At 34.5% G+C, this 13,615-nt stretch overlaps 1 protein-coding gene across 1 annotated transcript in view; it reads left to right on the top strand.

Moving 5' to 3' along the window:
• Nucleotides 1–13,615, top strand: part of KCNH5 (potassium voltage-gated channel subfamily H member 5) — a 272,418-nt gene that overhangs the window by 169,993 nt on the left and 88,810 nt on the right. Inside the window, exon 8 of the mRNA XM_069465044.1 lies at nt 1,404–1,603. Coding sequence (XP_069321145.1) covers nt 1,404–1,603 — 200 coding nt within the window. The remainder of the gene's footprint in view (nt 1–1,403; nt 1,604–13,615) is intronic.

Raw genomic sequence — 13,615 nt, 5'->3', positions numbered from 1 at the left:
AACAATACGTACTTTGTTTAGAACAGTCATTTTTCAAATGCTTGGAGGATATAGGATGGAAATGATCATTTCCTGGTATTATACTTCTTTGTGAAACGTTTATGGAATGTCTGTGGTTATTAAACATTGTGTTTACTGACTACTAAGGTGAATAAAGTATTGTCCCCTTTTCAAAAGAACTTCCTGCTAATAAGGGAGTGAAACCAGAAGAGTGGGATGGTTTGGGGGTGGTGTAATATCGGAGATTGGAAGACCTGTGTTCAGTTTGGGTTGAACTCAACTACTTTTAAAAGCTTTTGCAAGATCAGGTCAGGTATTAGTAGGTGCATTTCGGGTTGAGGTGGGGGCAGATCAGGGGCATTAAAAAACCCCATCCCACTCATAGTTCTCTGTAGATGAACAATGATCAGTGAGTTGACTGTATACTTAATTAGAGTAATGGGATCAGAAAACTTATGATCACTGGAATACTGACATGAGTTTAATAACTGGAATTTCCAAGCACTACCAAAGTTTTATTTTAGCTGTTAATTCTTACCCTGTTTGTCTCTAGAAACTTCTAAACATGGAGCATTTTAATTTGTCTCCATTCCCTATATTTCTGATGTTCTGTCAAAAATATTTATAACCAGGGAAGTATTCCAAAAGCTGGAAGGAGTAAGCAATGAGAAGGAGCATACATTTCGAAACTGGATCCCCCCAAACTTTAAATTGATTAGGCTTCATTGAAGAGGACTAGGCTGGGGGATAACTTTAATAATAAGGCTAGGATTTCTTAGGCAAAATTATAACTTTGGATCATCCAATTCTTTATGAAATATTTTTTTTTTTTTTTTTTTTTTTTTGAGACAGAGTCTCACTCTGTTGCCCAGGCTAGAGTGAGTGCCGTGGCGTCAGCCTAGCTCACAGCAACCTCAAACTCCTGAGCTCAAGCGATCCTCCTGTCTCAGCCTCCCGAGTAGCTGGGACTACAGACATGCGCCACCATGCCTGGCTAATTTTTTCTATATATATTTTTTAGCTGTCCATGTAATTTCTTTCTATTTTTAGTAGAGATGGGGTCTCGCTCTTGCTCAGGCTGGTCTCGAACTCTTGAGCTCAAACGATCCGCCCACCTCGGCCTCCCAGAGTGCTAGGATTACAGGCGTGCTTTATGAAATATTTTAATCATTTCACATGTTTTGTCATGTTGACCAGCATGGGGAAATCATGTTTATCAGACTGAAGGTAACATTTCCTGAGTGAAAACCAGGTGCCAGGCACTCTTCTCAGGGTTTAAAATGTGATATCCCCTAGAAGTATATGAAGACATCCTGTCAAATTATTCATGGATCTAGCCAATATTCATATTATTCTTTTTTACTTGGGATATTTGTTTCATTTCATAATTTCTTTTCTTTCAGCTCTTCTTTATGCAACTATTTTTGGAAATGTTACCACAATTTTCCAGCAAATGTATGCGAACACCAACCGCTACCATGAGATGCTGAATAATGTACGGGACTTTCTGAAACTCTATCAGGTCCCCAAAGGCCTTAGTGAACGAGTCATGGATTACATTGTCTCCACGTGGTCCATGTCAAAAGGCATTGACACAGAGAAGGTATGGGTTATTAATATTATTTATTTGTTTTCTGTTTCAGTAGGCTCTTCAGATGCAGGTAGCTTTCCCACTTATTGCTTGTGTAATTGCTTCATAACTGTTACTTTGTATTTCATAAGTGACATACCAATCAATCATATTTATTGAGTGCTTAGAAGGTGCAAAGCACTCAACCATTAATCATCAATTAGTACTAGTCATCACATCTAATTTAGAAAATTTAGTTCCTGAAAACAACTAATTACTCCATTTCTCTAAAACACTCTCATTACCTCTCACAGTAATTTTCTGTATTCCTCATCCTAAGTGCTGCCATTTCTCCTGCTAGATTTTATTCTTGATTTCTCTTTTGATTTTTTTTGCCAATTTAAAAATTAGAAGGAAACTTCCTTGCTATAAACAAAAATTTTACCTGTCTTTTATGCTATCCTCTACTTAAATTTCTCTCCTCTCTCACATGTTTTATAGAGCAATTTATAATTCTTGGTTTTCCACTTTGCCTTACACAAATCTATAAAATGAATACCTCCCTCTCCAATTATCTGACATCTCTAATTTCTTCCTTGTCTGTTCAGGGAACTGCCTTTAATTTTTTTTACAGCTATTTCATATTTGGGTCAAAGAAGGACCCAAAGTCCTCCTTCCAATAAACACAAGAAAATTAAAAAAAAATAAAAATAAAAAACCTCTCACTTCCTACACCCAGGAAATTCCCATCAAATACAGGGGATGACAAATAGAGCTTGTGTACAGTTGCAGAGAAAACTAATCTTGAGCTGTTTTACTTTATAAACATCAGCAGAGACTATTCTTTTTAGGTACTGATTTTTGACATATGATAATCACATGACACAATACCTTCCCTGTCATTTCCTAAAAATTGTTTTGTTCTTTAACCTGATGAGGTTGACTTTTGTTTTTTCTGTAAGACCTGTTCAACAAGCATCTTTCAGTGTCAAAGGGAAAAAGCAAATGAGCAAAGTAGATGTTTAGTTGGGGGAATTTCATGAAACAATGAGTAATTTGTTTTAAACCAGAGCAGGAGCATATGGTTGAGGGAAGGTGTAGGAAATGAACAAGGAATGTAAGAGTTGAGGAAGAGAAGCCTTCAGAGGGAGTACAGGTGAGATACTTGGGGTAGCTATGTGGAAAAATCATGAAATGGGGTGAGATTTGTTCCTCTTTCAATATTTTACAAGATGCAGTATACATTTTCCAGTTTAATGGCCGTATAAAGTACTATGTGTGACCACAGAATGAAAAAAGCAAACTGCATTTCTAGGAAATTTGATTAATATACACCTGAGCCAATATGGTTAATAGGGAGAGTGTCCAAAGAAGAAACAGAATCATCCTCAGGGTGAAGGTGAGAGTAACAGAGTTTAAGTCATCAAATGCAGGGTGTCTTTTGAATTCCACATTAAGTGAGATTGAGATTACAGAGGCAACCACCTGCCTTGTCAATCATTATATTACTAAGAAGGTTTTCTTTTCAGAAAATGGAGTCACATGGTCCCTAACAGAAAACATCAGTGAAATGATGGAATAATGGTCCTTTACATATTAGAAAATGTGGGGAGTTAGCTACGCTCACCGCAAAGGGTTTCGGGTCCCTCAGGCAGGGGTCATCGCAAAGGATGAAAAAATAGTAGGAAACAGAAATAAAAATAATACACAGAGCCAAAGACATAGTTTATAAAGTAAAGATTTATCAAGATAGACAAAGGAGGGTGCCCAGAAGGTTACATCTCTTCCCACGGAAAGGCAACCCAGACTGAAGTTTTACACAGGTACTTATAGGGCAGATACAGGTTCTCAGTCACCAAGGGTAATGGGATTTACATAATAATAGATAGTTTGGTTCAGGGTCAAAAGTCTTCTAAAAGGCTACTACAGATCATTCAACTAACTCTATGTAGGTAAACAATGAGTCATAAAATCTTCTTAGGGTAAACTTCTAGGTTTTATGATGAGGCTATTACTTTAGCAAAAACAGAGACATCGTGGCTCTGGTTATTGTGTGTTAGAACATAGATTTCAGAAGTCAAGATGAGCTGTGCCTTATGTTATTTACTTTAACCACATGGTTCCGTCTGGGCCCAGCTTGGGCAGCAGCATATCTGTTTGATCAGCTCTTAGCATATCTATTTGCTCAGCTCTCATCTCCAAGGGCCTGTCTTTGTTGATCAGCTCTGGCAACCTATGGCTCTAGGCAAGACCTGCTTTGTCTTTCAAAACAGGTGAGAGCCATAGGCCGGATTGCATTGTTGCCTTGGAAAGCAGCTGCTACTGACTATTGAGACGCCCTCCTTAGGCGAGGCAGCTTTTGATATGCGAACTAACATGTTTACATTTTCTTTTAGGGCAAAGCCTTGCTTGACTTCTGAAATCATATCTGTCTCTAAAAATACAGGGGGCATTTCTATAAATCAGTATTCTTAGGCTCAACAAGAAAAGAGCCTGACCCAGAGCATATGCCACAAACCTAGTATGTGGTTGATTTTTGAGTCCCTGTCCTCTAAATTCCTGGTTACTGGGCTGGTTCAGGAATGGAGTGGACTAGGTTCTCTTCAAGCCTCCCCTCGAGGACACACTCAACTGCCAGACTCATGATGGAGTGAGGTCTAATACACTGGCATGGAGTGTGTCTGGAAGTGCACATGCCATGTGCAGGGAACAATTTATGGGTCCCTACTTTCTACTGCCCTTCTTTTTGTTTTTTTTTCCCCTTGGTTTGCTTGTTCATTGTTTGTATTTGCAGAAATATACTTCTGATTAGTAGAGTAGCTGGAGAAAATGGAGTATCAGGAAAGAATATGGGGAGGCTAATATTAAAGGTGAAGTAAAAATTTAATTCAAATGAAAATATTTTTCAAAGAGAAATTTAAAAGTATTAAAATGTATTAGCTTTTAGATAAGAAAAAATCATGGATGTGCCTCCTGAGTGGGGACATTTTAGAGTTGTTTTTGACTAACAGGTGAAAAAGATTTAAATAACTGTGACAAATATAAAAGTTTTGTTGTACATGTATAAAACATATTTCATGCCTATATTGATTTTTCCTAGCCAATTAAGAAAAACTCCACCCAGGTGCATAAGAACTAGGGTGACAGAATTGTAAGTAAAGAGAAGAAATCAAAGATATATGCCAAATTCTGGGCCTGGAAACGGGGTATAGGGACTCCCAGTAATTGCATCATCAGTGAGGCTGAATTTAAAAATGCTTCTTAGACTATATACCATATGCTATACTGAACAAGATGAAAACAAAACTTGACATTCAGCTCTCTGGTTTAGTAGAGAAACCTACCAACCAAAGCAGAAGAGTCACATGCCTGTTAGGCATTCAGTTGTTTAACAAATAAATAGTATATATAACATAATTTTAAAATATAATAATAAAGAGTTGAGGTATAAACAAGAGAATTAGTAACTAAAGCAGAGTGGGAATAGGTATCTCAGAACTAGTCTCCACTATAGATAGTAATTGCATATAAGTTAAAGGATGAATTGCAGAGATGGAATTAATATGTATTTAATATCATTATAAAATGAACTAAAAATCTAAGAAAATATTTATAAAAGTGTTTCCTCATGGCCTAACATAAATATCAGAAGAACTGAGAGTTAAATGTGAAATATAAGAAAGCATAAGCTATTAGAAGAAAATATGTGAATATATTTATTTATCTTTCTACTTATTTAAAGTAATGGAATATGTAACAAGGTAACTGGTAAATAGATTCGAGTAAAAAATGTAAAACTTCTCACACCAAAAAACTATGAAAATGAAAATGAGACAAAGCATTTGTAAAACAAACATCACAAATGAAAGGTTAATTACCTTAATATGTAAAGGGATTTTATAAATCAAAGAGAAGAATTAGAATACTTGGGGATAAAAATGAGCTGAGGACATAGGTAATTTAAAGAAGACAAAATGCAAATTACTAATAAACATACAAAAAAGCTTATTTTCACTTGAAACAGTAAAAACAGAAACAGCAAGAAACCATTTTTAATATGCCAACTGGACAAAAATAATGCCCAATCTTAGCAAAGGCTGTAGTGACTGTCACTATTGTATAATTCTGGAAGGTGTACAAATTGGTAGAACATTTCTTGAATGCAGTTTGACCTAGATAATATCCTAAATTTGGGAGTATTCTAGAGCTCAATCCTTGTACCTCTTCCCTTTTCTTCTCATGACTTTAAAAATTTATGCTAACACCACCCAAATGTGCATACTCATCTTGGATCTGTTCCCTGAGCTATAGACTCTCCTATGCAACTGCCTACTCATGTCCAGTGAAGTTGTGCAAAACCAAACTCCTAATCATCTCCTAAAAACCTGACTGCAGACATTCTCTGATGCAATTAATAGGCACTCTACCCTTCAGTTGATTAGGAAAGAAACTCCCACACTTAAGCCTCTACCAAATCCTTTTGGCTTTACCTCCAGTCTCACCACTTCCAATGCTTTAACCTGGTCCAAGTCACCATCATTTCCTAACTAGGTTATTTTAGTAACCAACTGACTGGCCTGTGCTTTCACCTTTATAATCGATTCTCATTGCAGCTGTTAATTGAACCTGTTAAAATATAACAGGTAGAAAAAATAACATGAAAGATTGATGATAGTAATCATATAAATTCTGTAATTGTACTCACAGTCTTAGAATTATGGGTGTACTTTTGGACATAACTTTAGTAAGCAGTATCTGAATTTTAACAATTATCCAGTATTTAATGTTAGAGACCTCTCTCTATATTAGACTTCCTGTTCCTCAGTAAGGCAAATATTTTGTCTTACCATTATCTTTCATATTTTATATTTTATTGATTTTTTCAAGTGTTTTATTAACAGTGATTGTTATACAATTTAAATATGAACATTTACTGGAGAAAAAAAGAAATATAATGTATGAAGCCAAATGTCTTTGTTTTAATGCTTCTCTTCTCTCGGTGGTTGTAAAATAGCTATATATTATTTCAGTTGCTAGTGCCATGGAATTTAATGATACATTGCAGCTAATTAGAGGAAAACCTTAGCCCCGATGACTAAGATTTCCTTCTATCATTTCCACATATTTTGTTTTATAGATTTTTGAATTCAGCTTTGATCCACAAGCAAATTAATCACTGTGATTTAGTAAGTCTTAACTTGCCTTATGCGAATAATGCTTTCTCTAATACAATTGTGGCATGAAAATCTGCACTGATACGGAGATTGTAGCATTTCTATCATGAAAGTTGGCTTTGAGCAATTTTTAAAATATAGAACAGTGCCTAGATTAATTTTATTTAGTTGAAAATATTATATTGACTACTCGTTACTACAGTTGCTTTAGATTCTTTTTAAATTTAATAACCAAATCCGTCCTCTGGGCTTTGCTACTTGCTAACATTCTGTGCACATAAAAGAAAGAGAAATGGGTGGAATGAGTGAGGATTTAAAAGGGGGAGAGGAGATTATGGGAAAAAATTAGAAAGGATGATGGTTAAAGCTCAGAAAAATCTATCCTGCAGTTTGAAATGACTTTACTGGGAAATAATTCAAAGGAAGTAAATGGCTAGGGACTTTATTTTCAGCTTTTGGGACCATGTGAAAATATGTACAACTTGTAAAACATTGTATAGACCACATATTTCCCACCATACTGAATTTTTTCCCAGCTTGTTTTATAGAATGAAGTCTAAACCTTATCTTTTTTATTTTCCACACTCTTACTCTTTTCCCCTGACATGTAGCTTGAAAAAAAAATAAGTAGGAAAATCTCTTTGGTCTTCATTTTTTGTTTCATGTGTTTTATAATAAACATAAAGTATCAGTAGGAAGATGCTATTATACGAATTTTTTTGGCAGAATAATGCAAAAAATTCAGGTAGAATTATGCCTTTAGAATTTAAGCAAATTGAGATTTTGGATATTTTAAAGTCTTGGATTTTTTTTTAACCAACTCTATCACAGAAACACTCTACTTCCAAATACAGTGGGCAATATATTTTTTTCCTACAAGTTAAAGTAACTTCCTTTTGTCAATTTTACATACATACACACACACACATTTGGGAAAGCATGTTTAAATATTTCTTTAAATCCCTATTTGTGAAAAACAGGGATGATTTTTCAAACATGGCATCATTTTCTTGGTTCAGTAACATAATAGTTCAAGAGATTCTCATGACTATAGTTGAAACCAAGAGTGAAGGTGCTAGTCTTCCAGGAGGTGCTCCACAGACAAATGTGCAGTGTTAAATATGCCATGCACATATATCCATGTGAGTATAATAAAATAAAGCTGGATTGGTCTTAAGATGCATTAAAAGTACTCTTGTGTTTTAATCAAAAGGGGTATTTATTATCCCACTACAGTCCATATTAATCAGATCATAGATAAAGTAGTACATTCAGCTTACGCTGGATATTTTAAAAGAAATGTCATCAAATGGCAAGATAGTTACCAGAAGGTAAGCATGATGGTATCAAGTTCTGGAAATCTTGTTATATGATGGATAATTAAAGGAAATGAGAATATTTAGTTTGGCTAAGAGAAGACTTAGGGAGTGGTATGACAGGTAACTTGGGGTATTTGATGCCTTTAAAAATGGAGTGATCTGTTTCAGCGGGAAATTCAGTCCCTGCCAGTAAAAGATTCAGGTACATAGGTAGGGCATAGTACTGAATGAACTTGCAGGTCCTGATGCTAAGATTTTGTGTCTGAATGATTTGGAGTACTATCATATATTGTACCTCATTTACAATTCAGATGTACGTATTTAAGAGATTCTACTATATAAAAAGAATTATGGAATAAAATTCTGTAATAACTGAACAATTACTTCCCAACTACTTTTTATTAGTACGGTTAAGTACCGTACTTTTACAAATGAAACTAACTGGCTTTTCCAAGGTGATTAAGAAGAGTACTGTCACACATACTAGCTTAACAAATTTATGAGGACTAAGAATGTCTGATGGGGCTAAGCCAGGCCAGCCTGGGACATCTGGAATGTTTTTCGTGCGGTCTGTAAGTTACCTGCCAGTTGAGCAAGAGACACTAGTGTATCATTATACGAAACTATTTTTCAGCCTGTTATGTGAAAGTATTATACCCCAAATATCTGAAAACTGTGATTTTTCTATCTGTACCTAAAAATGGTAAGATAACTATTATCATATCCTCATGTGTTTCACAGTTGCTACCTACTGAAATATTATAAAGTGAGCATTCAGAGTTATTATTGACATTTTTCTTTTCTAGCTGACCTATATACCTTATCTGAGAAGGTAGACTTTATCTGAAACCTCAAATTTATTTTTTCTTTCATGCATCAGAAGTTAAATAAAATAATACTCAAAGGCTTATTAGAAACATACAAGCAGATGAGAACTTCAATATTTTTTGTAATAGTAATTCGGAACAGTCAAGTGTAGATGTTAGTTTGTTATGACTTTTAGCATAGTTTAAGAGTGCTCCATTGTAAGCTTTATGATATTTTTAGCTAATATAATTATTGGTAAACTTCTTCTATGTCAAATATTATGCAGTATTATTGGTTTTCTCTAGTAATGATAGTGAGGCATTGTAGAAGTTAAATCTTGAATTACTTAAACCTTTCTCTAGAAATAATATTAAGCACATTTTTGTATCATGTTGAAATTACTTTAGTGCAATAGTGTGGGCTAGTTTGTATTTCATTTTCTTATCACTCTGCCACTAGCTCTTGAGGAAGGGCCAAAGGATCATCTAGTAGCCATAGTCCAGAAATGAGAGGATGGAGTTGTCCACCTGGGGCCATGAAGGGCTTAAGTAGCCTGGCTTCATCTAGACCTTGAGGATCAGGTTCCATACTTTGATGTTCAAATCTACAATGGAGACATCACCTAAATCTGTCTTATTTAGTTGGCTGGAGGAAGAAGAGTGGCCACATAGTGTGTGCACAAGGTAGGCAATAATAAGTAGTAGATAATTTAGTCCCTTGTGATTACAATACATTTCTTCCTTTACTAGGCATAAACTGCAAGAACTGCATCATGCCTGGTACCATTTTAAATCTTAGTCTTTGCTTGGTATTCAGTGAGTGCTATTTTCTTTAAACATAGATGAAAATAGAAGATCAATTATAGAGTAATTTGGATGAATAAAGTATTTCTATACATATACATGTATACACACATATATTTTAGACTTTGGGGAAAAATTAAATCATGAATGAATCTACATGCTGCACACTGTGTTATAGTATGCGTAGATGTTTGTATCTAACCTGTTATTTTGTTCTGAACTACCTTGATCTGTTTTCACACTCCCACTACAGTAAATCTGCAATAATGACTATTAAAACACCTATTTTTGAATAAGATCATAGTGCTTCCTATAACTTTTGCAATTTTTAGGTAAAGGTAGGATTATGCAAATTTAGATTTTGTAAACTAAACTTTTTTTTTAAAAGATGCTTCCATTTCTGTGATTTCCATTGTTATGGTTGTTATTATTTGACTGTGTGTCTGTTTTTTTTTTTTTCTTCCAGGGCTTTATGGCTTTTTCCTCTCCACCTACTCGCCCATCTCTTTCTTGAGTTTTTATGATAATGACTAAAAGATGCCTGTCTTTTGGCTCAGGATGATTGCTTTTGATTTTGTATTCATTTATATCCTATAAAGTGTTGAAAAATCCACTTTTAGCTCCTTCACTAGTAGTGCCAAATAACCATGGGCATTCCTGTCTGGCACAGCAGAAGGCAGCAAGAGGGTGTAGAAAAATAATGAATAGATTAAAAGAAAAGGAAAACTGTTATGTAAGAAAGAGCTTCTTCTAGTTGTTCATGGCCAGTTGCCTCGGTGCTGCTCCATGGCCCTCCTGGGCTGGTTCTGGACTCAAACAGAGGGCCCCATGGTTGTGCAACCTGATGGTTTTCTCTTAGTTTTGCTTCACATTAATCCTGACCTCTTTTGAGACCTTCAGACATTCTCTTCCTTTCTCGCATTAGCATCCTTCCTCATTTTTTTATGCCTTAAAATTTCTTGAGGAAGTCTTCACTTCCCTAATTTCTGCTGCAACATGTCTGAGAGATAGAAGACATCAATTATAAAAGGATCTACGTTATAGTATAAGTTATAAATAGAGAAATAGCCATCCTTTAAAATTTGCATCCATATAAAGGGAAACATGGTACTATAGGGTCTTGTGGTCATTGCTAGAGTTGTAAATAGAAATAAACACAACCCCTGCTCTTAAGTTGCTCAGAGTCTAATGGGGGAAAAACATAATGAGAGATAAACATATGATTCCAAATTGTGATGATGCTTGAAATATAATATAAGGAGCTATGTAAGATTAAAAAAAGGGGGGGTGAGTATAATTTAGGTTGTGAAAATGTAAGTAGGTTGTGAAGATGTAAGTTCAAAGCAAGTGATAGAAAAAAACAATAGAATTTGGACATAAAAGCTGGTTAGAAACTGAAATTTTTCACGTATTTTATAATAAAACTCAAATTACCTATGTGCTAATAGTCAAGTAACTGGTCTGAAGATGGAAAACAATAGAAAGAAGAAAAAGTGAAGACCTAATTAATTGATTAACTACTAATAAATCATTAATTAATTGTTATTAATTAATTGTACATGGACCCTGCATTCTATGTGCTATAGATAATTTCAACTGAATATTCATGTTGGTTAAAAATCTTACTCTAAAACTGATAACAGCATATAAATTGATACAGGGACATATTGATACCCAAATCTGATTAAACTAAAACTAATCAGCACTTTTTGTTTTTCTTTTAGAATTTGCTAAACAAATATGTGGATCTGCTGCCTTTGAAGGCATTATCCACAGACTTAATTTGTAGGTATTGTGATGACACAGATGACACAAAGGAGTCGGTAGGGCAAGTATCAGGGAATAGATTCATGACCAGAGTACAGCTTTATATACTCTATCATCGCTTCTCTCAAGGATGAATAAATGTTAGAAGTGTATTCATGCAGCAATTTTGTTTTTTAAAATGCTTGTTTAGTAGAAATGCATGACTGTTATATAAAATTAGAAATAAGAGCTAGGAAAAGAAGAAAATATGATAAATCGCCCATAATCCTGCCACTTACAGAAGTACATCATGCCACATTTATTCTGTGTGATTTTGTGAACAGTTATTTATGTTATAAATATATAATATATAAATATTTATATTCTATTTTAAAGATATATTATAAAATATCATTCTCCTATTATTGAATATTTAACATGTCTAATGACTACATTAAGAAAAACACTGGGAATAGAGTTTGCCAGATCAAAGGGTATGAACATTTTGTAGTTTACATTATTTTTATAGTTTATTTCTTTTAAAAGGTCAAATAAGTTACAACCAACATAAGTTTGCACATGTCCTTTTTTCAGAATAACATTTACAGTACTGGGTATTAATTTTTTAATCTTTGTGAATGTAAAAGGCCAATGATCTTAGCATGTTTAATTTTTACTCTTTCTAACATATAAATATTAATATTTCCATTTGCTGATACAGAAACTAGGCTATAAGAGATTAAATGACTTGCCTTAGATCACACATAGGGAAACTTGGACTTGGACCAGGTCTGCTTTGCAGAGACAATGTCCTTAGCCACTCAGCCCCTCATTGAATATCAAAATCTAGTAGACAAGTATCTCCTTATCACACCATAATTATTCCTGTTTTTCATGTATTTATTCTACAAAATAAACTTTTTCTACCCTTCCCACTCATCATCATCATACACGCCCAAATAAATTTCATTAGCTTTTAAATGGAATTGCACTGTCGTAATCTCAGAGTCAAACCATTCAGCAGAGGCCATCTGAAAACGTGTTCAGGCTGCTTAGATGAGGCATGGTAGACTCATGCGATGTTAGGGATCTTGCACATAGCTCTTCTAATGTAGGGTTAGCAGTTCCATTCCCAGAAACCAATTGAAGATGGAAGAATTCCACAGTGTGAATACAAATCAGAGGCAGTACAGATGGGATATAGTGGATAAAATACTATATCAGCAATAAGCAATCTTGGCTTCTAGTCAACTTGTTTCCCATCCAACTTGTAGATTGAAGGACCAATCAAACTTAGTCTCAGAATATGTATATATTTTGTATATATATATACACATATACACATACACACACTTTCATGATATTTGCCAAGATTTCTACAATAAAAATTTAAATGCATATTTGGGAAGAGTTAGTGAGAAATAGTAGTAGTTTCCTTTTAGCACCCAGGAAAAGTCAGGAGACAAAGTTTAAATTAATAGTTTAATATTATAACCCTTTTGTCAAACTTCATCTTGACAATCAATGAGAAGTTAAGGGGAAGCAGCCCCCTCCCAAGGGAAATCAGTCACTGGGAAACAACCCAGCCCCACCACCGAGTTATACCCAGCTCCTTCAGTTAAGATCCCTCTTGTCTAATTTCACAATTTAAAATGCTGGTACTTTCAAAGAGACTTTGCCCATTTAACCTGGTAGTTATTGCTTGGCTTCAGAGTGCTTTGTAAAGCAGTAAAATCAATTGTCCCATAGTTTTAGCATGTTTTTACAGATTCACGTAATTCACTACATCACAGAACACAGTGTGATTAAAAGTAGTTCATTTATTGAACCATTCTCAGCACAGTTGAATGCCATTCTTCCATATGACAAGGAAGCAAACAAAACCAAAACTTCAAACTTCAGATCACTTTTACTGTTAATGGTAATATTTCATTATCATTTAGATTTTCTGTTAGAAAACTTTTGGTTTACCAATGGATTATTAACTATGTAATAAAATATTATATGATTAGAGAAAAATGAAAAATTCTTAAAAGGAGGTGAAATTCTCTTCTGCTGTACGCTGAGGACTGGCAGGAAGTTTAGCCAAGAATTCACAAATATTTAGGTAGAAATTGATGCATGGGTTGATATTTACTTTAAAGATCTTCTTCCCCATTCCAGTATTTAACAGTAAATGTCCATTAAACCCCTGCT

This window comes from Eulemur rufifrons, chromosome 2 (assembly GCF_041146395.1).
Source record: "Eulemur rufifrons isolate Redbay chromosome 2, OSU_ERuf_1, whole genome shotgun sequence".
NCBI classification, from domain to species: domain Eukaryota; kingdom Metazoa; phylum Chordata; class Mammalia; order Primates; family Lemuridae; genus Eulemur; species Eulemur rufifrons.
This window is presented reverse-complemented; position numbering and strand designations above follow the sequence as displayed.